The 26,156-nt window shown below is 40.2% G+C and overlaps 1 protein-coding gene across 5 annotated transcripts in view; it reads left to right on the top strand.

Annotated features, from left to right (window-relative positions):
• LGR4 (leucine rich repeat containing G protein-coupled receptor 4) overlaps positions 1 to 26,156 on the top strand; it is a 102,574-nt gene that overhangs the window by 69,906 nt on the left and 6,512 nt on the right. For 4 of the 5 annotated variants that reach the window (XM_059848388.1, XM_059848385.1, XM_059848384.1 and 1 more), the window contains exons 17-22: positions 82 to 156; positions 3,118 to 9,901; positions 10,986 to 11,090; positions 19,467 to 19,599; positions 21,869 to 21,976; positions 22,166 to 22,309. In XM_059848388.1, coding sequence (XP_059704371.1) covers positions 82 to 156; positions 3,118 to 4,394 — 1,352 coding nt within the window. In that variant the 3' untranslated portion in view covers positions 4,395 to 9,901; positions 10,986 to 11,090; positions 19,467 to 19,599; positions 21,869 to 21,976; positions 22,166 to 22,309. The remainder of the gene's footprint in view (positions 1 to 81; positions 157 to 3,117; positions 9,902 to 10,985; positions 11,091 to 19,466; positions 19,600 to 21,868; positions 21,977 to 22,165; positions 22,310 to 26,156) is intronic. The other variant, XM_059848387.1, reaches the window with a different exon arrangement.

A 26,156-nucleotide genomic window follows, 5' to 3' on the forward strand; every position in this document is an offset into this window, starting at 1 on the left:
GAACTACTTCCATCCTAGGCAGCTTCACTGCCATTTCACTTATTTTTCTTCCAACAACTAACATGTTTTTCACTTTTACAGTTAATGCAGATATTCTAAGAAACGAGAAAAATGAGGAATTTGGACAGACTATTATTCACTGTACACCAGCAACAGGTAAATCTCATAATGTGCTTTAGCCACACTGAACTGCAGGCATGGTGTTCTCAACTCAAAGAGTTGAGTGAATTAGATCTTTGATTCCTGGTAGCCATTCTGTACACAGAAGATTAAATTCTCCAGTGCTTTCAGTGAAACTTGATTTGATGTCCATGTTGTTTTGGACGAGCAATCAGAAAGATCTGACTCAGCTTTAGACACACAGCCCTTCATTGGAGAGCTGTGCTAGGAAAAATACCAAAATTTCTTTCCATAAGCAGAATAATCAAGACTGTAGTGCTTATGTTTGGAGTCTGCTAATGCACTGCCTCCTAATTCTGCCTTATTTCTCCAAGGAGATGTCTGGAGCAGACTATGTGAATGCTCATCTGTTTCAGTGAGAGGTCAGCCTGTGCTTTAAAAGCTTAACTCAGACTGCTGTCTATCATTGGTGGTTTTAAGGAAGCTTGATGTCTTTCCAGGAGAGAGGATGAGGAGCAGCCATGTGATCTGTTCCCCAGCCCTGCTGTAGCTGCGTTAACTGTGAGCAGAGGGCTGTTACAAGCAGCTGGAGCAGGCAGCAGCATCTTAAACTGCTCAAGACACTTGTGCAGTGAGCAGTCTTATTGGCACTCCAGATATACTCCAACTCAGGCTTGAACAGTCCAGGAGTGTTGCAAGTCTTTGATCGTGCAATGAATATTTTCATTCTAGGCAGCTTTATTTCTGCCCTTCTGTGTCACTGACTCAAACTGCCAATATCTGTACTTGGTTCCACTCAGCTCCCGAAGCACTTGCTGTGGTGCCTCTTGCTTTCTGCCTTTGCCTCTCCAGAGGTTCCCTTCCCTACCTCCTGTACCCTTTTGTCTGCATAAACAGGAACATGCAGATACAGTATGTTTCCAATGAAGTTACTCCTGGGTGAGCAGGAGTTTTCCAAGTCTTACTTCTTTCTCTTCTCCTAACTACTATTTTATGTTATGAAAATCTGTTTATCTTTTGAGTTAGCTCTGGCTTTAATATCCAGAATACCATAAGGATTTCTTGATCACAGCCAAAAAAACCTGTAGTCAGAAAGTCAAATATATTAATGTAATTGTACATAATCTAAAAGTTAATTTGTTCAAGGTGCTTATTTGCTTTTGATCTCCTGTTTACAGAATGAGAATTGAGATGGTGTGTTACATGGGTTAAATTTTTAAAGTCTTTAGCTCTTTCTTTTTGTCCATGCCAGAAATGCTGTAGTAGGTCTAGAAGAAAGAGCTTGTTCTACAAGTTCAGTTTGCCTTGTTTTTCACCCGCCCCTCTCATACTAACAAGTTTCTATGCCATGCTGCCATCTGCTCATAGGATACTCCACTCACCATGTCAGTTCTGAATCACTGCTCAGCCTGGAGATCCACTTTGCACCTTGCCTAAAGAATGGATTGCTGAGCAGTGGTGCTCAAGGAGCTCAAGTTTGTGAAACATCCTTCCAAGCATGAATTTTTGCCCTGTCCCAGCATGGGCTGGGAATATCAGTGTGAGATCAGGGTAACTTTTAACCCAAAGGATTTGGGAGAAAGGCGGGAAAGGGTAGTGGCTTTTATTTGTCTCAAGTACAACTACTAGAAAAATGGCTTCAAATTGATTTTTGGAAGCACAGAATTGACATTTTAAAATTTCATAAGTAGGAAGTTGTTTTAAAGTAGATCAGCTTAGCAGGTAGTGTTGTGTCACATGAATGTATAGTAAGGTTAATTATTCTTTCATTAATGTTTTACTTGGGAATACCTGCTAAAAAGGGTGTTTACACCTGATTTTCTGATAATCCAGTGGGCATCATTATTTTCTGCCCAAAAATGAAGCTTGATCATTTAAACAAACAAAAAGATTTTTTTTTTCTTTTGCTTATCAGTTCATTAATTTCTGGAAGTTGCTTTAGGCCTTGGGAAATTTTTGCACTGCCATTGCATCATTCTTGGCAGGGATGGGTTGTCCTTACCTTTCCCCTGCCTGGAGGAAAGGCATGTGCAGCACAGAGCCAGCCCTCAGTCACAGGCTGATTCCAGGTCAGAGGCTCCAGTCTTTGCAGCCTGGCATTTTTCATCTGCTCCCTGACTGCTCTGCAGCTGCAGGGAGGGATCCTGAGCTACTGTGCTTAGGACAATTAGAGGTGCCTAATGGGGATAAAGGAGAGGCTAAATTCTTCTAATTGTTACTTAAAATCAGTAGGATTTCCCTATGGAATAAATGACAGTTAGGGGGATTAGAAGGGTATGCAATAGTAGTGACCTCTGTTCCTTGTCTTGTCTCCTCTTATTTTGTTTGTTGGACTTTTTTATTATGTAAGCTGTTTTATGTGGCAAAAAAGAAGAAAAAAATTTTTTCTCATATGACTTTTCAAGCTTAGTTTCAGTGAGCTGAAACTTTCAGTGGCGAGGCTGGGGGACAGGGCTAGTGGTAAATTCCTGTCCCTGTTAAAGCTGCTTAAATTGAATTTGTCTGCTGTTCTACAGATTTTTTTTGTCATCAAAAGTAACTCCAGAAGGCATGTTTCTGAGTAATTTTTTGAGAGAAAATGTTCCTTCTAAAAAATTCTTTTCCCTTACGAGGGGATTGTGAACATTCACTTTTATATTTTTTGCCATCCTTTTCTATAAAGTATGAAATCTACATAAAATAAAAAGGTATTTAGGTCGTACTAATAAAAACTATTTTGAATAGGTAAAAGTTAATTAGGTTTGTTTAGCTAGCTTGTTTATACAAAATGTTCTCAAGTGACCATTCACTGCAGTAATTATTATTTCAGGCATAATTAATTAGTAAATAACTTCAGCAGAATAGTTTACTTTCAGCTGACCTATTTAGCAATTCAGCTGTATATTTTATTCATGAATTAATGAGGAGTTCAATTTTAAGACCTTCTCAAAATCTTGCTTATTAAGGCAGATTTTTTTCCTAAATTGGTTGTCCTTCTGTTTTTTTGTTTTCTTCTAGGTGCTTTTAAGCCTTGTGAATATTTATTGGGCAGCTGGATGATTCGCCTTACTGTCTGGTTTATTTTTTTGGTTGCTTTGTTCTTCAACCTGCTTGTCATGTTAACAATTTTTGCATCCTGTACTACATTGCCATCTTCCAAACTGTTTATAAGCCTGATTTCTGTCTCTAACTTATTTATGGGAGTCTATACTGGTATTTTAACTTTCTTGGATGCTGTATCTTGGAGAAGATTTGCTGAATTTGGCATATGGTGGGAGACTGGCAGTGGTTGCAGAATTGCTGGGTTTCTTGCAGTTTTTTCATCAGAAAGTGCCATTTTTTTCCTGATGTTGGCAGCTGTTGAACGGAGCTTGTCTGCAAAGGAGTTTATTAAAAAGGGGAAAAGCAACCACCAAAAACAATTTCAAATTGGAGCATTTTTTGCTTTCCTGTGCGCTCTGGTAGCGGGCTGCTTACCACTTTTTTATAAAGCAGAGTACTCAGCATCACCCCTTTGCTTGCCCTTCCCCACTGGAGAAACACCTTTGTTAGGTTTCACAGTAACTCTGGTGCTGCTGAATTCACTAGCATTTTTGCTGATGGCTGTTATCTACACTAAACTCTACTGCAACTTGGAGAAGGAGGATCTCTCAGAGAACTCCCAGTCCAGCATGATTAAGCATGTGGCTTGGCTAATCTTCACCAACTGCATCTTCTTCTGTCCTGTTGCCTTCTTCTCCTTCGCACCGCTGATCACGGCCATTTCTATCAGCCCTGAAATCATGAAGTCTGTCACTTTGATTTTTTTCCCGCTGCCTGCTTGCCTGAACCCAGTCCTCTATGTGTTCTTCAACCCGAAGTTCAAGGAAGACTGGAAGCAGCTCAGGCGCCACCTGAGCAGGAGGAGCGGGGCTGTGGCCATCGCTGTGGGTGCCCAGGGGGACGTGGCGCAGGACTTTTACTACGACTGCAGCATTTACTCCCACCTGCAGGGCGGCAACGTCGCTCTGTGCAAGTGCTGCGAGTCACTCCTGCTGTCCAAGCCTGTGCCCTGCAAACATTTAATAAAGTCCCAGAGCTGTCCGGCGCTGGCTGTGGTGCCGTGCCCGAGGCAGGACGGCTCCTGGTCGGACTGTGGCACGCAGTCGGCCCACTCGGACTACGCGGACGAGGATGACTCCTTTGTGTCGGACAGCTCAGACCAAGTGCAGGCCTGCGGCCGTGCCTGTTTCTACCAAAGCAGGGGCTTCCCCTTGGTGCGCTATGCCTACAACATCCCAAGAATCAAAGACTGAGAAGGCTCTCTGCCCTCAGCTGTTCCAATAAAGAGGTATCGTGTTTCACAGACTGTAGCCTGTTTTGACCTTTCAAGCAGGAAGCACTTTTGGAATTGTTATTTAGTGTCATTTGTAAAGAAGGGAAGTGGGCAGTAACTTCTTGAGCCATACGTTTTTTAGAAAATTAAATAAATCAATTGCCCTGACTGTAAATAATTGGTAAACCAAAATTGTTACCCAATATTTTTACCTTTTCATGCAATCGTGGTTTCTTTTATACAGTTTTTACATGCTGATAGTGTGTTTCCACATCATATTGCAGTTGTACTTTGGTGGTGAGGTACGTTCTGGTGATTCCCCCCCCCCAAAGCACAATATAAAGGACAGCTGTTTAATATTATAGAAATTATTTTTAAATGTGGTTTTTCTATAATTAAGCAAAAAAAAATCTATTGCTAGCTTTGTATAGTATATTCAGCATTGAATCTCAGGATGCATTTTATTGCAGGGCCAAAAAAGGGATTAGTTCTCCCATGTGTAACTGTGACAGCAATATCAGAATACTGTGTTTGTTTTATATTTTAGCTAATGTTCAATTAAAAAAAAAAAAGTTTGTTGCAGTAAAGTATTTGTAATCCAATATTCTGTAGATTTATTGGACTAAGAATATTAACAGCTGTCAGGAACAGTAGGGTTAAACACATTTTTCCAGTGGTGGCACATCACTTCAGGTGAACCACAGCAAGTTTGTTCAGTATTACGAGTTGAGTGGCAGCACTGGCAGGAGTGAGGGGGTGTGGGGTGACAGCAGAGCTGCCCCTGTACACAGCTCATGTCTGTGCCACCAGTGCTCTGCAGCCTGCTCAGTGTCACAGCACTCCAGGAACACCTATGATAGACCAAGAGTTCAGGAAATGGAGGGAAAATGCAACGTAATTTGGCACTGAAAAAAAAGCATTTTTCCAATATACTTTACTGACAGTGAAGTACACTGTGCAAAGTCACTGATTTTCACCTAAATCAGTGCAATCTTTTTAAAGCATTAAAGTTCTGAGACCCAAATGACAAGTACAACCAGCGATCAATTTTTTATATTTAGTTTGAAATGATCAATATGAATTTAATAATGCATGATTAAGTAATTATGTAAGGTTTTTGGATGATACACTAGATCAAGAATAAATCCACTGCCATCCCAGTTACTCTGGAGAAATTCTTGTTAAGATCTAAAGCAAGATTGCTGTTTTGAGAATTAAACTGTACATACTGTTCATACAATGAATTTTTATCTTTGTATTGTAAGTTATTCGATAGAACCCATGATGGGAAATGTGGCTTCAGTTCATTTTGTTAATTAAAGCTACCTCCTAAACAATAGTGGCTGCCAGTAGCAGAATGTTTAAAATGTGGTTTATGTACTTTTTTCATTGTAAATAGATGTGGTTGTATATTGTCACTATAATAAAAACAGGATCCTTGTATATCAAAATCATGTAGTTTGTACAAAGTATGGGAGGAATATTTACTGTATACTGTTAATTTTGTAAGCCAAAATATTCAAGTGTAAAAAGGGAAGAAAACCCTCCAAGAGTTGTTAATTCTTATATTTACACTCATAAGTATTACATCTTCAATTAGCATGGAATGTTACACTACAGCAAATAAAGGGTACATGAATACCTATGCTAATTTATCTCTGTTTTGCAAAAGTTAAAGCTGAAAACAGTGCACATGTAGAATTATTGAGCATAAATTATGTCTCATCTGCTCTTGGCTACATGTAGTGAAAGTTTCAGAAAAGAACTGCCACAAAAACAAGAAAGTTGCCAGTTTACAAGTGGATCTGATTTCAGAATTAATGCTTTTTAACCTTTTGCTGGCATGCAAAAGGTTAAAAACCTAAAGGAAAGTGTTAGCCCTCTTATGAAACCATCTCTTGAATAAAGGTCTTGTGTATTGTGTTTGAGTGGAAATGTTTTTAGTATGTTTTGAATAATCATACAGGTTGTAATTTAAATATTTATACTATGTAATGTTGAAACTGTGGGGTTTTTTAATCCATCACTAAGAGTCACAGCTTGTCCCATGTTCCCTCTGTTGGCCAACCAGTCAGAGGTAGTAAGAATGATTCTCAAAAAGGACTGTAAATGTCAGCTGCCATTTATAATCAGTGGGGAAGGAAATAAGCCTGTTGTGTTTTCAATTGTTGTGTTCTTACCTATGGATTTATTTCTTCTGTTCGACAAGGGAGCCTTTGCTGCTGTGCTGTGTACAAAGGTGATGTGATCTTTTGAAGCTCTGGTATTTCACTGTATCTCAGGATGTTTTTGGAGTTCAGTTATCCTACAATTAACTCTTTAATGCAGTCAGCCCAGTGCCTTGCAGCTGCTGGAGGGGAAGGAATATGAGAGCAGCTCCTGGAGACAGCCTGTTCAGAAGCAGTGCTGCAGACCTGCCTCTCTCAGCATGACCCCATGTGTGACACCCATGGGCGATGGCCACAGGAGAATCCACACGGATCCAGATAACAAATGCCAACTTTCTTTGTGTCTTTGCTGGGGAAGCTGCTCTCAGGCCAGGGCACAGTGCAGTGTTCAGGTTTTCTCACCCACTGAGAACTTGCTGCTCCAAAAGCAATGTCAAATACATGGGGACAGCTTGCCTTCAAGCTGTTCTGTGTTAGCAGCCTGTGGGATTTTTGTTACCTGTGTACCAGTGGCTTTCTGAGCTGTCACCTCAGCAGTCTCTTCAGATAGGTAGAGCTTCCTAATTTCAGTTTTCAGACTGAAACAAGTGAAAGCACAAGTTACACCCTTCTGGGGTGCCCACAGAAAAGAACTCCTCTGGTTTTCTAGAGTCTAAAGCTAGCTGAAACTGTTCTTAGAGCAGTGTCACATATCTTGCCTTTGGACCTCTCCACGGCTGCCATACTGAGCTCCAGTGCTGGGTTTAGCAGTCAAAAAGGCTTTGCTGTTGACTAAATGAAAAACATAGGACAAGGAGACCATTTTGTTGTTGTTTTTATTCATTCTGCTGTTGGGAGGAAGCGCCTTTTTGCAGGGAGATGGTCACAAATAAAATTGCCTAAGGTATTTCTTATTTTTCCCCCAATAAGAGTAATTTCTTACAGATGGCTATTAGTCTGCTCTGTGGCAACATGCTGGTGAGAGCTCTTTGTTTGAATTGAGCTTTTTCATTCTCTTATAAAAATAATGCATCTGCTTTGCAACTTTTTGATCTAGATGCCTTTCGCCTTTTTTAATTTCTTTCCTGTAGAATTTCCTGTTTATTTGTGAATTTACTCAGAAATTTCAAACTTACACAAAGCTACTTCAGTAATTCTTTTCACTTTGATTACTATTTTTAAGCCTTCAGTTTCAATTTACAGGGTAATATTTTTAATTAAAAGCACAATGCACAGTTTGTTTTATATGTGCCCTCAATTTTTAATTACATGAATGCTTTTGATCTTTTACTGTTAGCATAAGTTAGTTTTTTAGCAGGAGTTTTTTTAATATTACCTTTCACATATTGTACTGTAGAGTCTGATTTAACACTGGGGTTCAGTTGAAGATGATTCAATGGGTAAGGAAATGAAATGTGAAATGGGATAATAGACCACTGTATAGATTGCTGTTTTCTGTACTGTTGTATACTGTAAGAACTTGGAAGGTGAATGGACATATTTCATACTCGAGTATAAAGTAACAGTATAGGTTTTCCATAAGAAATACTAGTTAGTGGTCACTGTGGTGTTTGCTATAGGGAACTAATTTTGATTTGAGGGTAACAAAATATGAAGTGCCTCACTGGTTTCCAATAACAAAAGCATAACCTGTATTCTGAAAGTTCCACCCCAAAAATGAGCAAGTAAATCTGTTAGTTGCTGATGCTTTTTAAAAGAGAGAAAGACTTTATGCAGAACTATTAACTAGCTAAAGAAATGAAGGCTGTTCAAAAGCGGGACAGCTGTGGTCTCTAGCTAGCATAAAACAGCTGGATTGAGTGGGAATCCTGCGAGTGATTCACAAAGATGTGGTTTTAACCTAGATGTGTTGCATAGAGCTCTTGCACATTCCCCCAGACAAGAGGAATTCCCATCTGGAGGCCCTGTCCCTTTAAAGCAGAGCCTTCCACATCTGCAGGCAGCAGAACCTGGGCTGGGACTGGCAGCGTGTACAGTGCACTGCAAGGAAGAGAATACATCATACCAGGAAGGAAAGTGAAGCCATCCAGGACCTCACAGGTTTCACAGCCTCTAATGAAGCAGAACTACATATCCAGGCACAAAAATAGCCAGCAGACAAGTACAGGCAGTGTTCCTTGAGCTCTGACATGGAGGGTGAACCAAGTGGCTTTCTCCCTTGCTACTGTGCCTGCTACAGTATTTTTCCTTATGCTGGAAAATCTGAAGACTTAAGAAGACTTGAATTCAACTATATTTGGTTCAAATTTTCTGCTCTTTTCAAGGTTGCATGTAAAATAGTCTTTTCTTCAAGCTTAAAGCTTGATGTCTAAGCCTCTGTTTCTCCCTACATTTAGTAATTTTTTTTTTCCCTTTTGATTATTTTTATGCTTCTGTGTTCCTTAGTGTCTAGTGGGGAATTAGACATGACATCTACAAGCAATCTGATTTCATTCATTTCATTAAACTTGGCTAGTGTTCATCAAGTTGAACTGAGAAGTTTCCTTCTGCTGGCTCTTGTGTTTTCAGAGATTGAGTTCATCAGATTACAGTCCAATTTCTAAAACTGACCGATTTCCTAAACAAGAGTTGGCAAATCAAGGTGTGCTTAGTGATTCAGAGTAGTTGATTTGTGTCTAGAATATAAATCTTTTCTATGTCTGTTACATAAGGAATTGCTTTCTTGATATTTTATGTGTAAAATGTTTTTTTTAAATGGTGTGGGTGGCTATTGGGGAATACTTCTGAGAAATTTGTCACGAGCATTCTGTTGTTCAGACACAATGATTGGCATGAGCATGCAGACAGAAGGTATAGGTCTGTGAACACACGCTAGTTTTACTCTGAATTTTCTCACTGTTGCTAGACAGCTCTAAGTGCTTATTCTATAGCCTGTGACAGTGAGCTAGCACTGAAAGACTGAATGTAGTTTTTGTAGTTTCTTTAGTAAGAAATTAGGATGATTTTGCACACTGTTATCAACCATAGGGGTGTGTGTATATTTATTCACTTCATTCAGTTTATGGCAACTTCTTGTGCTTCATTGTGGCAGTTTGATTTTGCCTATGGGTTTTAGCAGTGTTGGTATGTAATTCTTTCCAGGGCAGCTACTTCTGGCATTCAGTTCACAGAATTAGGGATTTGCCATCCTTGCAGCGTGCCATTTATCCTGTCAGTCCTTCTGTGGCCATAAAAGTTGTGTACTGAACCTGCAGGATTGTTGTTTCAGGATTGTTGTTTCAATACTTTTTAACCAAATTACATTATTTGGGCTCATACCTTTCCTGTGTTAACTAGGGTACAGTGACTGTGGAGCTGGCTTGACAAGCTGGGCACAATGGTAAGCGGGATGGTAACAATATTATTTTATGTTTTCATATCTCTTCAAAGTTGGAGTGCTTCTGCCATTCCAGCAGCAATGCTTTAATTTCCCAAAGAGTGAACTGGCTTTTGTCACCCTCCCTATGGGCGGTCTCAATGTATAAACTCCCCTAGCTTGTCCCAATGCTAAGGTTTGTTAATATTAATAACAAACCTTAATAATAAGCTATTTTCCCAAATATCTGCTTAGGCATCCTGAGAAATTCTCATATTCTGTATAACAGGATAGGAAGGGAATAGACAAGCTGAAATGTTCATTTTTGGCAAAGTTGCTGCTGCCTTGCCTTGAGACTTTCATTTCACAGTTTCTGGCCATTCTAGGTGATGTAGACCTCCATTAGAAGTGAGAGATTGAGAGATGCCCAGAGCAGTGAGTTCCAGAATTCCTCAATTCACTTAGACAACATTGAGCTTTTTGTTTTTCCTATTAATTTATGATTGTTGCCACTCTTCACTGTGAGATGGGCTTTAAGGTCAGGGAAGGTTTTCAGACCTTCCTAAGATGTTTTGAAATTACCTTGGTGTGCAGCCTGTTGAAATACCTGAGGTTTTCCTCAGGTATGGAGGAAAACATGGAGCTTTGCTCACAGTGCTTGGGTAGCCATGGAGTGAACAACTTTTATGCTGCTTTTATTTCTCAGCTGAATGCAGCACATGTACAAAAGTGCCTGTAAAACCACAGGTGGTTTGTGTTGAAAAAAGCTGAGGCACTGGATTGTGTAACTTGTATCCTAAGAATTCAGACCAATTTCAAACTTTCTTCTTGTAACTTCACTTGGCATGAAATTTAGATTCTAGTGATATTCTGTTGTCTGCAATACTTGAATCATCAAATTATTTCAACGGGTATAATTTGTTTGTGAGATACTGTGGCTAATCATACTTGATTCTTTATTTGATGATAATCATAAAATAACAATCAGCAATCTACCACAACTGGATAGAGTTATTTAAGCATCATGCACATCAATTTGGTGCATAGTGATGTATTCTGGGGGTGCTTAGATCAGAGATGTATTCAGGCCTTTTTTTGTGTTTTTCAGCTTGCTAGAAAACAGTTCTGTATGATGCTCAGCGATGCAATAACATGTGTAGGAACCATAATGTTATTTCTCCAGCCTGTCAAAAGTGCACTTCCTTGTGAAATGGTAAGCCAAATGCAGAAGCTCCACCACTAAAGGGGGAAATCCCAAATCCCTTCCACCTCTGCCTCTCCCTCTGAGTCTGTGGCTGTGTTCCTGGTTTTCCTGTGTTCCTGGTTCCTGTGTTTTGGTTTTGGCCTCAGCAGCAGTTGTCTGATGCACCGTGAGCTTTAGCTTGCTCAGACCACAAGTTGTTTGGCCAAATGTTTTTCTACCATTTTAGTAAAGTTTTGTGTGGCAGTGAAGGGTCCAAAGAGCAAGAGGGAGGGAGAAGGATGTGCTCCTGAGAGACAGGAGAGACGCAGACTGTTTGTCAAAGAAATTACAGATTTGGGTGCCTGTCAGTCTGCATCCCAAGCACCAAACATCCCCTCTTAAAATTTTCCAATATGATCATTTTAGGCATATTTTAGGACTGTTAATGATGGCTTTGAGATGTCTCATCCCTCACAGCACTCATTTTTGGTGGCAGTAATGGTTGTATAGATTTGGCAACCTTTTTGTATTATTCAGCTGCTGAAATTCAATTGTTATGGCAAGTCAATTGCCTCAGATAGCACAACTGATTTTCTGGATTAAGACAAAGCATTTCTAATATTGTTTCCTATTTTTCAACTTGCCTATCCAATTAAAAATGCATTTTTTGGTAAATTCACCTGAAGAATCTCGACAAGAACAATTAATACAGCAGCCAAATTTACACTAATTTTCAAACTTCTGTATCTCATATCAGTAATGCTTCTGCTTAGTCAACCACAGCAAAGCTACTCAGAGTTTTATAAAAGTTTACCAACTACTGATCAGCAGTTATCTCCTTGGTTGATGAAATTTGAAGGTAATGAAAAGCTTTGTTTGTGCAAATGTTTGTTGCTGATCCTGTTTAAGATTTGGCTAAAAAGGGGGGGGGGGGGGGGGGGTAAGGGTGGCCCAGCATAAGCAGTGAAGGGGGACAGTGTTCCTGGGATTTGGAACCCAAATAGAAGGCTGACAAAGAATGTAGTGGCAAACAAGGATAGGAATATCTATATGGATATACAGTCTGACCTATTTATTACAGATAGTTGTAGACTCAGTGGAAAATTCACTGATGGAGAAGGCAAAAGACACCGTTTTCCTAGCAGAGGTGTGTGAAAATCAAGCTTTAGAACTATGAATCAAAAACAAGATAGTAACTGTAAGGACTGAAATGACATTTTTGCAATTCAATGCCGGTATAGATTACGAATTTTGACTAGGCTGTTTCAATGTGAAGATGCCTCCTTGTGATGTGTCGGGATTGTCACCTGCAGATGACGTTACGGGTTCCTGTTTACTGCCCTGGAATATGCGCAGAAGCGTTAAGAATAAAGATCTGCGAGGAGCTGCAGTAGATCAGCACAGGCCTGTCAGTGCTCGCCCTGGCGGTGCCAGGCAGGCAGTCCCGGCCCGGTCTGCCTCCGGCACATCCCAGCGCTGCGAGGCCTCGGCTCGCTGCCCACCAGCGGAGCAAGGGCCGCCGTTCTCACCCGCTCTTTGCCCGGTGCCTCTCCCCAGGCCGTGCCTCAGGCCCGCGCGCGGCTGAGACGCGAAGGGGCGGCCATGGCGGAGCCGCGGGGGCCGCCGGGAGCGCGGCCGGACCGCCCCTGCCGGCGTTGGTAACCGCCCTGGTCGGTAACCGCTGCCCGCTCCCGCCAGTGACCGTCCCCGCCGTGGCCCCCGCTATGAGCGGTGGGGGCAACGGCCCGAGCCCGCCGCCCGCTGAGGGCCGGCTCCCCTCCAGCCCCTCGGAGGGCTCGCCGCTCTCGGTCCCGTCCCGCTGCAACTCCCCGGGCCAGAAGGAGCAGGAGCCTCCCGGAGCCTCCCGGAGCCCGCCGGGCCATAGGTAACCCCTGCGGCGGGGACCGGGCTCCGGCGGGCTCGGGGTTGCCCTTGCACTCGCTTCCTTCTGCCGGAGACAGGAATATAGCCTTGTTTGCAGAGATGAGCGCTTAAAGCTCATTGTTCCTTTCTGTTGTCTTGGAAAGTCTTCTCAGTGGACACCTGAGTACTTTCATAGGCTACAGTCTTTCCTGCCTTAATTTAGAAGTGCTTGCAGACTTCAGGGTTGTTTTGCATAGTGTATGTAGCTGGGTCCATAGTCAGTTTTTTATTGTAAGCATTGCACAGCTTCTGCTCTGGTGGCTTAATCTTCTTCCATTTTAATTTTATGCATAAGATGCATTCTTTTTAGTTGGGATCTTGCCGGCTTGACAGGAGAATAATTCTTTTTCTTCCCTTTAAACTAGAAGGGGGAAGAGCAGAGAGAGCCTATCCTAATCTGGAATACAGCTTCATCATAGAAACTTCACAGATTTCTGCATTAACTGGGGGTGAATGTAACTAGTGAAGCTGAGCTGAGCTAAAAGTGCCGGTGAAGTAAAGGAGGGACAGCAGAGCTTCACGGGGTGCAGGTTTCCAGCATGGTTCTCTAATTTCCATGGAGAGCAGTGAAGGAATATGGACCACACTGCACTTTTCTTAAAAGCATTTCTTGAAAAAGGTGCTAAAAGTCCATGGAAAGAGTGTTCAAGTGTAGCCAGAAGCTTCTCAGTGAAGAAACCAGCCAGTTTATGGTCCCTTCTTTCAGTTTTTTTGTTAGCTCTCTCTATACTACCTCCCAATGAGCAAATTTGTTCGTGCCCTTTGGAGTTTGTTGCAGTTTGTTCAAGCTGCAGCATGTCTTTGCAGCTTCAGAGACTGTTGGAAACAGCTTCCAACTCAGGCTTGTTGCTGCGGTGTTGTCTGGCAGCACTGATATGCAGCTGAAGACAGCCACTTTTGGTGCCTGAGGTGGCAGCCTGACTGAAAAACGCCAATCACTTGTTTTTAAAATTTAAAAAGTTTAATAGAAATAAAATAGTTATAAAAATAGTAATATAATCAGAGTAATAATAATCTGAACAATTGAGATTAGGACAATATGAGACAATAAAAACAATGAGTAACAGACAGTCCAGGTACCTTTTCTGGGCAAAATAAGCCCAAAAAAGGACACGCGTTAACAGAGGAGTAACCCTTAAAAGCAATAACCTATTGCATATTCATACACCTGATACATAAATTCCATTCAAACACAGGATTCTGTCTGGTCAGCATCAGCTTCTTCCTCTTAATCCTGACGGCTCTTCAGGGCTGAGCGAGGCAGGGAAGAAGTTTGTTTCTTCTGATAATGGAGCAATAAATTCTTTTTCTCTGAAAGATTTAGGTGTCCTTTGGCTGCTATCTTGCTGCGAGTCCTTTCTTTAAAAAAAGGTATCTTACATAGCATAGTTTCTATTTTAACATTATGTTATAACCTAAAACTATATTTAACACATTACTTAAGAAAATTAATATAGCATAACTTTCTAACATAACACATATAATATTCGTTTTAATATTTGGAAAAGCCAATCATGAAATATGCATTTTTCACATGACTAAACATGTGAAATACACCCTATGCTGCTGGGTAACACTGCTGCTGTGCTGCACTAAGTGCCTACCTTGTGTTCATATGGCACCTTCTGTCTATAGCTGCCAAGATCTCAGAAGTAAAATAATGAAAACCATTTCTTATGCAGCTCCCCATGTATGCATGCACTCTGAATGTTGTTGTCGTCCTCTTAAAACTACACAAAAATTAGCTGGAAGCAGGTACTCAATGTGGGAAATGCAATATTTGCAAAAGAGGGTAAAAGGAAGGCCTTGTTAATGCTGTTAGGCATTTTCATACTTTGATTGTGGATCCAGTGTTATGTTTGATGTGTCACCTTAGTGACATACAGCAAATGATAATCACTGTTCACTGTTAATCAGACTTAGGTCTAATGCCAAATGTGTGTAGTTTGATTTAAGATACTTGTTTACAGCTAAATGTGCACTTGAAAATGGGTTATTTTAAGAAGTCTATTACTTTATTTTGAAGAAGTTCGTAACTGCTGGAATTTCAGAAAATGGTCCTGTGAAATTCAAGGTATGTGTGGTTTAAAATGCATGGTTGGTGTGCCAGAAGAGTGTGACTGGTTGTCGTGGTTTGAGAGGAAGTGAGTTTTTTGTGATGCTGTAGTCAAACCAATAAGTGCTCAGATTTGAATATTAGCACCTAGTGTAGCCACTGAAGACATGGATTGTGAGAACAAAGGGGAGTTAAAAGCAGGGAACTCCCAGGGAGAACTTCTCTTAAGTTCCATCTGTGGAAGACTTCAGACCTCCCCTGCCCGGTTCCGAGCTGGGCAGGGTAGGGGAAGCCATGCGGCTGGAGGAGGTAGGCCGGGCCTTAGACAGAGAAGTGAAAGCCCCTGCAAGATAGAAGAGTGGAAGAGCGCTGAGAGGCATCGCGCAGCCCACCGAGATATATAGAGAGAGCGAGAGAGCGCTAGTGCCTGTGCCTATGCCACCTTGAAATTTGATAGCACGGCCGGCGTGACAGAGAAGGGAGAGGGTGCTGTGAGAAAATGCCCGGCGGAGCAGCCGTGGGAGTTCTGGACAGGCAGAGCCTGAGACTTTTAACCCTTTTCTTAGATGATGAGAACCTTACAAATGCTGACTCTTCCTGGAGTTGAATGAGAAGAGAGATAAAGATGAGATAAGAAGAAATGAGTCACGAGAGAAGTTGAGAAAAATCTTAAGTGAGAAGAGATGATAGAGTAGCCTTTGGCTAGACTTTTCTTGCATAGCCATAGACAGAACCATTTTTCCTGTGACACAGAGACTACATTTAGGAGGGAGGCAATGGCTTAGAGCCAAGAGAGTGCAGTAATGTTATGCGAAAAAGTAGTGTGAACAGAGACGAGGAGTGAAGAAAGTAGTAGTAGTGCCCTCCATCTTCAGAGAAAAAGAAGAAAATCTTTGTTCTCAAGAGCCCTTGGCCCCAGAGAGTGAAATTTGAGGAAGACAAGTGTCCCAAAAGTGAGAGACTGTACTTTTTTAAAACTAAGCAAAACACCCTTAAAAAAGAAAACCCTAGAAGCAGCTCTAGTCCATGCGCAGTAGTGAGAGCACTGAGGATTAAAAAAAAAATTGTCACGATAGCAAATGATCTCTGGGCGGTGTCACATGTGACATAAAAGCACAACAGAGTTCAACTGTGTTTCCAAGAGAAGCCTATAGCGCAAAAGAAACTCCTCTCTCCTTGGTAAACTGATAATTAATTATCTAAAGAGTAGTGATGAACCGAGAGTTGATAATCTGAAGAGAAGATGTACTAGAAATTTAGTGGGGGGAAGAAGAATGTTTTTAGAAAGTTTTCATTCTGAGTTCTGTGTGTTTCTCTTTATAGTTGTAAATTAATAAAGTTTTTCCCCTTTTTATTCCTAAGCTAGAGCCTGCTTTGTTCTATTTCTGATCACATCTCACAGCAGATACCAGAGAAAAGGTATTTTCATGAAAACACTGGTGTTATGCCAGAGTCAAACCATGACACTGGTGGCTGCAGTGCACACCAAGGAAGACTGGGTTCTGGTGCAGTTGGAGAGCTTTAGACACAGTATTGGAGAAGTGTTTCTCCTAACAGGTCTTAATACTGAGCTTGTGTTTTCCTCTGTTTAAGTTTCATTTTGTGTTATTTCTGACTCGTCTGCAGATAGTTTTTAATCTATTACTGTGAATAACTTTTTTTGAGAAGTTGACAGCTTGAATTTCATGAGTACTGATAGAAGAAAAGACATAATAAATATTATTATTCCTAATGTATTTGTCTTCTTAGTACCTTTTCTAAGGTTGGTTTAATTTGTCAGTTGTGTTCCACTAGGTGCCATAATGCAAATCGCACAAAGCAAAAGAATGTATTGAGAAAGTATCCCTGCCCAAAATGTCAAGTCTGTACCAAGTTATGGGTTTTTTTCCTGAATGTGAATGTATAATATTTTTGTCCTTTAATGAACTCTCAGAGACTTATTTTCTTACAAAATATGTTATTAGGCATTGTTAAGTGGCATCTCTTATTATATGTATGTGTTTAAGAGCTGCCTCTGTTAAATTTTTTGTCTTTATTAATGCTGCAACATAAAAGCCCTAGAGTGCAGCAGAATGTGTGGGGCTGGTGAGTCTTTGGTCTGTGCTGCTTCTGTCCTTGCATTGTCTGTGTGTCAGGGTGTCCCTGTCAGTTCTGTTATTTTGCATTTCACACTATAAAAGTGGGTTTGTCTGGGGAAATAAACCTGCTCCAGGTAGGTTTCAGTGTGAATCAGTTACCCTGAGCTGACCAGCGAAGTCCTTTTAGTGCAAACACACATGGGTAAAACAACAGGGAAGAGTAGGACAAACTCGGTAACACTGACTTTGTCCCTTAATGCTTTCTAGCACAGAAATGTACTCTGAAGATGACTGGGACAGAAAATGTTGTGCAATTGAGTGTTGGAGTACTGCTGTGTCCTGAATATGTTGTACTTTTATATTGATAAAATACAGATGCCTTACATTTACAAATTCTATTTCTGGAGCATTAGCATAATATGCTTGTTGCATGCTTCTTCAGTAGCTTAGGTTCAGCAAACAGAATTCCTCACTGTAGTGGAATATGTATGTATGTATGTAGGTAGGTATTTCCAGAGCCTGTACATCCATAGGAAATAGTAAAGCGAAGTCTGGTTTCATTGCTTTGTTCTCAAGAAAAAATTCATGTGGCAGATAGAGAAATCTTTTAAAGAAATCTCTTTAGCTGTTTTCAAATTTTGCTGACTTAGACCTTAATATACTGTGTTACTTATGAAATAGTGCATGTATAGAATATTATAAAAGATATTTGTGACCTGGGGCTAGGAATGCTGCAGTATTCATGAGTAAAGAAGTTCTGAGTGACTTAGTGTTACGATCCGTCCCTATGGACAGGTTTCATAGAGGTTCTTTTAGATTGAGTTCAGGGTGCAAAAACCGACATAGTACAAGGGGGTTTGCAAGTTAATCAACACAATGGACTTTATTAAAACAACCACAGTGAAAATGCATTGGGGAAAAATTAAGGGAAAAAGGGAAAAAATAAGGAAAAATAAAGGAAGGGAAAGAAAAGGGGGGGGGGGGGGGTTATAGCTACCAAAACATGAGAATGGCGGAGGTCCTTCGGTGTCCAGCCAAAGAGGTTCACCAGTTCACGTCCCGGGGCGATCTCAGAAATGCAGTCCATCTGGACTCCAGTTATACACTTTTCAATGAGGGGGAAGGGGATTATTTTGAAACCAAATCTATTGTATAGGATGGTATTTGTAAAGGGGGTACACACAGTCCACCTTGCAGTGGACGAAAGCCATTGTCTTCATGGTTCAGTGCCTGCACCTGCAGTTGTCCATTTTGCTTTGGTCCCCTGGGCTGGGGGCTCCAGTCCTTGGAAAGCGTGAGGGAGGCCTTTCTCGCATGGGGATTTCTCGGGGACTTCTCTGGTGGAGAGGCTTCTGTCATCTCAGCTGGTCTGTCACGGTGGTTGTAGATGATTGAGAGGGGTCTTCTGTGGGAGACCACCCAAAAACTCAGGGAGGAAAAGTCCAGCCAGGCCAAGAGGTGGGTCAGTTTCCAAGATTATTGTTGTGAAAAGGACACAGTGCCTCCTTCGTCTCAGTGTGCTTGGTGTAACGTGCAGGGAACTGCACCTGTGGAAACAACGGCTTAGCAACGCTTTCAGGTCATGAAACCCCCTGGCTTGCTGTGTAACTTTCCACTGTGGCTAGGAAATGGACAAAGGGTCTTCTGAGCGGTCTCTCAATGACAGTTGTGAGGCAGATGAGGGATATTTCGGACAGACTCTCACACTTAGGTATCCTATTAAATGTCTAATAGAACCTTGTTTAATACCATCAAGTGGTGTATGCTGGCTGTATTTCTTAAGCACATTTCCTGTGAAAATGTTTTAAGGTGGAAAACTTCCTGGATTGATGGATTTGTAATGAATGGACTCTTAATGCTGAGGTTGCTTGATACCATGAATCCACTGGTGTAAGACTTGATCAAAGAAAATAACATTCGCCGCTTTTGCTTTGCTTCTGCTAAAGATCACTGGGTACATGAAGCTTCTCATGACCACAGGCAGGATGTTAATGTGAAATCTCTGTTTTTCCATGGCTTCCCTCTGTGAGAAGCAAAGGGACACTTTGATGTTACGGGTATTATTTTAGTTTAGTTCCTAAAAGGTAATGTTTGAATCTGTTCCACAGTTTAGGTCACTAACAAGCTAGAGTTTAGCAAGAGAAATGTAGACTGTAAGGGGGATGGTCAGAGGTGCATTACAAACGCCATTTATCCACTAGGGAGATTGCTAAACAAGTAGAAAAATTATGTCATTGTTGTCACATTATGCCATGAAAGAAAAGTACTTTTTCAAGACCGTAATCCTTTAACTTTTCAATCAAATACATTATAGATAATACTCTCTTCTGTTTCTTCTATTTAATTCAGGAGGGCTGAACGCTCAGAAACAGCAGGGAGGAGAAAAGTGTCACCTTTGAAAGATAACCTTTCACCATGGGAAGAGTGGTTCATTGGCAAAGAGAAGGAGCTGCGTGCCCGCCTACAGGCTAGAGCTGCAGAGGTGATTCGATCCAGTTCTTCTGAGTCTAATAGAAGAGAGCAGACACAGGATTTTCTTTTCCTTGGTTGTAGAAACGCAAGTAGTTGTTTTTTCCTTTTTTTTTTTTTTTTTTTTTTTGCAGTGTTTTAGGCCTCCATAGTATTTGTGTTTGCCAGTGCTGCTGTGATTTATGTTAGGTGCATTTTCTTTTGCTGCATGTTGTACTTCATTGAACTGGTGCTCTATAATATTTTGTTTTTCCAACTGTCAGGTAATAGTTCCACGTTAGAAGATTAAAACATTTATATAATTACTACCTTAATTTTCATCATGGGTCTGTCTGTAGGCCTGCATGTAGGTTATAGAAGAAAACGAGGTATGTGCTGATTGTAAGAATGCCAACTACTCAGTTAGTTTTGAGGAACAATGTTGTTACCCACTTAGCATGTAATTTTACAACTCTTTGGTGTCCTTTCCCAGGAAAGGGAGCCCTGTTGCTGCATTTTTTCCCCTCATTCTTTTTTCCCCTTGCAGATGAACAGTTCTTGAGAACCAGGGCTGGGACACAATTAAGTGAGAGCACCCTATCTTTTCCTGATTACTCTGTTTGTAATTGCAGTTAGTTAAATTTTACCATTGTTGAAAATCAAATGGGAAGTATTGGGTAGTGATTAGAACCATTACATAAAAATTAGATAATTTCTCACTTTAGTTACTGATTACTATTTGACCTTGAATGTTTTCCTAGCCTTTCTGGGATTATCTGTAAAGTTTTGTGTGTGCTACCTCATGTTGTTTATAAAACACCTACCACTGGAAGGTTCAGGAACAGAATTTTACAGGTCAGCAGTACACCAAAGTAGTTTGTTAAGCTTGAGGAATATGCTTTGATCTGTTAATCCACACCCACCAAACATTTCTTTACTTTCCATTTATATTCTGGATTGGTAATGTAAATGTAAGCTAGCAGATGTCTCTCAAGTATTAAGAACAGTCATAGAACAAGCATTGCTTAAGGCCATGTAGAAAATAGCCATATAGTTTGTAAGATTTTGAAAATATTAGATGTTAAATTGCAGCAAGACAGTGTGAAAACCTTATATTTGGGGGAAAAATATAATCAACTTTTTTGTAAGATGCCAGAAGAGAATGAAATGCATGATATTTATACCAAAAAATATTGCTCTCTTTACATTATAAAAGTATTCTGAACTGATATCCTGAGAAACAACAGTGAAGTTTCAGATCTTTTGCTGACATTAGTACCAAGTCTGCCCTGAATGTCTAAAAGGTGGATAAGCATTTGGAATGGAATTAGGTTGGGTCTTGTAAGGTGCTTAGAGTGCCATCAGCTTTTACAGAAACCAGGATCCCTGCAATACAGGTGTCTTGGAACTCAAAAGATGTTATTTGGGATAACTGCCTCAATGCAGCAACAACTGTATTTTGAAATTGTGTCTGTATTGGGATGTTTGAGCTTTCTGTAAGCTTCTATTGATGTTCTACTAAACTGAAATTCTGTGTCATAAGATAGGGGGTTCTCTCCGAGACTGACTGCAGTGTAGGCACCATAAAATCAGCTTCATGGAAATAATTCCATCTATCTATGTTTGAAGGTGTGAATTTTAATTGAAAATTAATACTTTGTGGTAATGTTACTGTTGGAGAAGCTGGACATCTCAAATTGTCTCCTTAGTTATGTTTTTTCTTTATTCACCGGAGAGTTAAAAATGGTTGTATATATACTGTATGTCATATACTTGGAAAATTTCTTCTCTCACCTTCAAATTAAAACTCCTGTTTGAAAATTTGCTTGAATCTGCAATAATTTTGATTTTATTAAGCCTTGGGTTAAGCCCTAAAGTTCTAGTAGTTCTGGTACTAAAAATCACAGGTGACTAATATTTCACTTAGCTTTTCATACCATCCACAGTGCAGAGCAGTACACAGTGTAAATTTTAAATATTGTAGGATAGTGCTGCTGCAAATTAAGAGTCTACTGACTAAAAAGGCATTTCAATAAACTGAGCAATGATTTGATGCATTTAATTGCTTTCAAAGCCTAATTTAAATGTGTGTTTCTGGTTAATATCCTATCCTAAAAATTGTACATTTTCATTAATTGTATTTCATAGTATTTCTGTGTTGGCTGCCATTCTTCTTCTCCAAAATCTTAATGAAGGAAAATACACCAAAATCTAATGCTTACATTGTTTACCTGCAGCACTACTACCAGTATTGCTGTAAATGGTCACCACAGATTTGAAATGTATACTTTTTTTGTAATTAGGAAATGAATAAACAGCTTGAGGAAATGAAGCAAAATCAAGAATGGGAAAGAAGAAAAAGGATAGCTGAAGAGAAGCACAAGGAGTGGGTCCTAAAAAAGAGAGAAGAGGTAAGTATTGCTTTGGCTGGAAATATTCTAGTACATGCCATGCTTGAGTAAGCCTGTGTAAAATTTACTCAGTCTGTTTGTCCATCCATGTTTTCATTTTGCTGAGTAAATAGCTGCTTTAATTGAAAATTATAAATGCATGCCAAAGCAGCTAAAGGTTTTTTCAAGACGGATTTTTCTTTTCTGTAGGGTACAAAGGGATTTGTTTCCTGAGTAGTCATATAACTGACAGTTGGTGTACATCTTGTGCAGTAGCCTTTTGCTGATGGTAGCTGGGGTTTTTGGTCTTCAATGCACCCAGATTTCCCAAGTTCAGTGCCCATACATTTTTGGGTAAGTGTACATCTTGATTGTGTGCAGTGTTTTGTACACCAGGATTTAGTTAAATAACACCACAAGCAGGCAAGGAGTATTTACCAGAGGATATGGTTTGGGGTGGGGGTAATTGAGGTATTAGACCAGATGGAGGGAATTCTCAGTAGCCCAGAGTTAGCAATTGGGAATTCCTTCAGTCAGTAATTAATTTCTGGGTGGGATCAAAAGGCTTTTAAGTTATCTTGAGGGGGTGCCTGGGTCCAGGGTCAGAAATAGACAGAATGGTGATCTCTTTGGGGCTGTGTGACAGCTGTGTCACACCAGGTGGGCACATGGCCTGGGTGGCAGCAATGGGAGTGTGGTATTTTTGGGGTTCCCTGTGACAGGAAGGAAATGATGAATCTGACTGTGTTTCTAGAAGGCCAATTTATCATTTAATGATCTATATTATATTAAAGAATGCTATACTAAAACTGTGCTAAAGAACAGAGAAAGGATACAGACAGAAGGCTACAAAGAATGACAATGAAAAACTTGTGACTTCTTCTAGAGTCCTGACGCAGCTGGACAGGGATTGGTCATTAAGTTAAAACAAATCACATGTTGGATAAACAATCTCCAGCCACATTCCAAAGCAGCAAAACACAGGAGAAGCAAATAAGATAATTATTGTTTTCCTTTTTTTCTCTGAACCTTCTCAGCTTCCCAGGAGAAGAATCCCGGGCAAGGGGATTTTTGAGAAAATATGACAGTGACAATGGGAGCCCTTGGGAGCCCAGGGCATGTCCAGCCCTGGCAGTTCATGTGTTCTTAGTCCCATGGTCTGCAGCAATACCAGCTGCTCACTGCATTAACTTCTGCTTCTGAGCAAAAGCAGATGGAAATTCACCCAAAACATCACAACAGCCCTAGCTGGGTTGTGTGGGCAGACCTCCTACATTCGTTTTCATGATTTTAGAACTCCTTCAGATTCAGCCTAGAACCACTAGAATAACGTGTAACTGGATCTAACCTAATTAATCTTAGTCTTAATGCTGGTTGAGTAATTGGCAGAAAGGCACTGCAGAACCTATCCTGCTCTGTTAATTTCTTATGATTTATATTACTAAGTAAAGTACACAGGAAAAAGTAGATTTATTATTCAGCACATACAATTCCATTTTCCTATTCCAAAATGAAATTTAAATGAAAATTAAATTCTGGGTGTCTGTGACTATTCATTGGCTTGAAGGAGTTGGTCTGCCTCTTAAAATAGTTCAAGTCAGAACCAGAAGTTTTCCTTCTTTCTTCTCCTCACTACCTCTACCACCTCCTTCAGCCTCCATAAATTTCTACTTATTTGGGCTTTCCTTGGAACTTCGTGGTTTTACTGGTTAACAGCTCAGTGGGATTAGGAGGTCTTTTTTATGGTAATCACAGCAGCCCAGAGGACAGGAGAAAAAACATGCTTGTGTCTGGACTTTATCAAATTATGTTTTGGAAGCATAGGGTCATCCTTAGAGCAAGTGTTTAGAAAAAAGTCAGCTGATTTTCATTTAAATCAGATGATTTGTTGGCCAGTCTTTCCTATAAACCACACTCAAATCAAGGATCAACTGAATTTAAGAGCTTAGCTGTCTGTAGGATATTAACATTTGTGCTGTGTAGACTGTCCCATTTCAAGTTTCTGCAAGATTATTTGTGGATTTGGATACAGACTGAAGGACAAACAGGTCAATTCAGTGACTAAGATGTTTAAAGGTGCATCAGGATTTCAGCTGTAGTTGAGGTAGGAGTCACAAGCACTGACAGTTGGGGAGTGTGTACATATCTCCTTTTAGAAAACACTCATAGAAGTATCCAAAGATGCTTCTTGGGGCAAATCTTGCAGTATTTTTCAGTGAAATTCGCATTAAGCACTCACCTTTTGAAGCTGAGTTATTGGTTCTGAGCCCTGTGTGCAGAGAGCGGAAGGTGCTTTATTTGAAAGAGGCAGTATGTTAGGGACCTCACCTCTGTAATCCCCTCAAGTCTGTGTCCTTTCCCATTGCTCTGTACTGTAGTGATAAAGGAAGGTACAGTGAGCACCCATCAAACTTCTTCCTTCATCTTGGGCATCCAGCACCAGGAGATGCTGCTGGAACAGTCTTTGTGCTGGGAATGTGAGAGATGTTTGTGTCAGAGGTAAAATGTTTGTATATGCATAAAACAATTCTAGTTTTGTGTATGTCAAGCCAATATACTTGCATGGCAGTTTTGCATGTGATGCTCTCTCTAACTGTTGAATATGGTTCTTTAGGGTGAGGTTGGGAAGCAAAGCTTGAACACTGTTTTTGTCCACTGCTGGTTTTATTATTAATGTAGATTAAAAATTATATGCTCTTACAGTTTTCTCATGCTTCTAATAATTTTACAGAAACTATTTTTGAAAGTAAAGGAATCCTACCTATTTAGCATTCTTCTATGTAATCAGCATTTGTGGTTCATAAAGGTGGTAAATGAAGTAGAAGTAATATTTTGAAATATGAGCCATGAAATATGTTTATACAAATATTTGTTCATGGCAAAATTTTTCAGCTCACTAGGAATTAAAAGCTTTATAAAACCAATTTTTAGGCACTATCTTGGCCCTAATAATGCCTTTACAATTTTCAGCAAGATACTGGATGCCTCCTGGACAAAAATAGTCTTCCTTTGTCTCCCTCTTAAAGTTGAGCCATTTGTGGGCAGACAATAAATTGTCTGTTGACTTTTTAGCAAGTATCAATTCAAATATTTTAACTCTAAAATAATGCTAAGCATGCTTTTGATTCCAGAAGAAAAATGAACATAACATGATTTTTTATATAACTAAAATGTTTATTTCTGAGTTTCTGTTAGATTTATTGATAAAAATGAAGTGGCAGTGGTTATAAATGCTGAGCAAGTAAGTTTGGTGTTCATTTCCTGTTTTATTGAACTTCTCATGTGAAGTTTCTTTCATTCCTATCATCAGCTGTGGGAATGAACATTTTAGTAAGGTACCTGTAATTGTGGAATTGCTGATTTCGAATCAAAATATGAAAAGCTTTTGGGAAATGCATTGTGAATGCATAAACTGTGGAGAGCCTGTAAACTACCATGACAGTTTAATTCTTTATCATTCTCATCACAGTCCGAACCTCTTAGGAATTAATGCTGAATAAAATATTAGGATTAAAGCTCAGGCCTAAAGACAACAGCTTTTTGATTGCATATTAAAAAAATCAACTCTGATGCAGTGCACTCTACCTTCTGCAATCTAATGTAGTATCTTCAAATCATATTTAATCCACCTTTACTGGCTCTGCAAAGCTGCTTCATTTTTACAATGTCAATAGAGCATGAACTTAGAAGTATCTGGAGTATCCAGTTCATACATATACATGTGTGTGCATATGAATATTTATATTTTTTTTGTTGTGGGTTAGCCCCAGGAGGCAGTTGAGACCCCCCCTTGCTCCCCCAGCTTTTCTTGCTGAGCAGGATGGTCTGGGGTTTCCCTTGGGTTGGTGGGTGTCAGTTCTGGCTGTGCCCCTCACAGCTCCTCATGCACCCCCAGACTGTGCCCTGGTGCTACGGGGGGAGAGGCAGAAAAGATCTTCTAGCTTTGTAAGCACTGCTTAGGGATAACTTGTTGTCCCAAACACTGTTTTGTTCACAAATCCAAACATAGCACAGCAGGAGCTGCTATGATGAAAATTAACTCCATCCAAACCAAAACCCACTACATGTGTTGTGCATGTGTTTGCAGCAGTGATGGAAATCCCCAAAGAGGAATACTTGCATTCCAAAATAACTGTAATTCTGAAACTCATTTTGTTGTCATCCCTATATTGAGTCTTTGCATGTAATTCTTTATCCTGTA

Source organism: Haemorhous mexicanus, chromosome 6, assembly GCF_027477595.1.
Source record: "Haemorhous mexicanus isolate bHaeMex1 chromosome 6, bHaeMex1.pri, whole genome shotgun sequence".
Classification (NCBI taxonomy): domain Eukaryota; kingdom Metazoa; phylum Chordata; class Aves; order Passeriformes; family Fringillidae; genus Haemorhous; species Haemorhous mexicanus.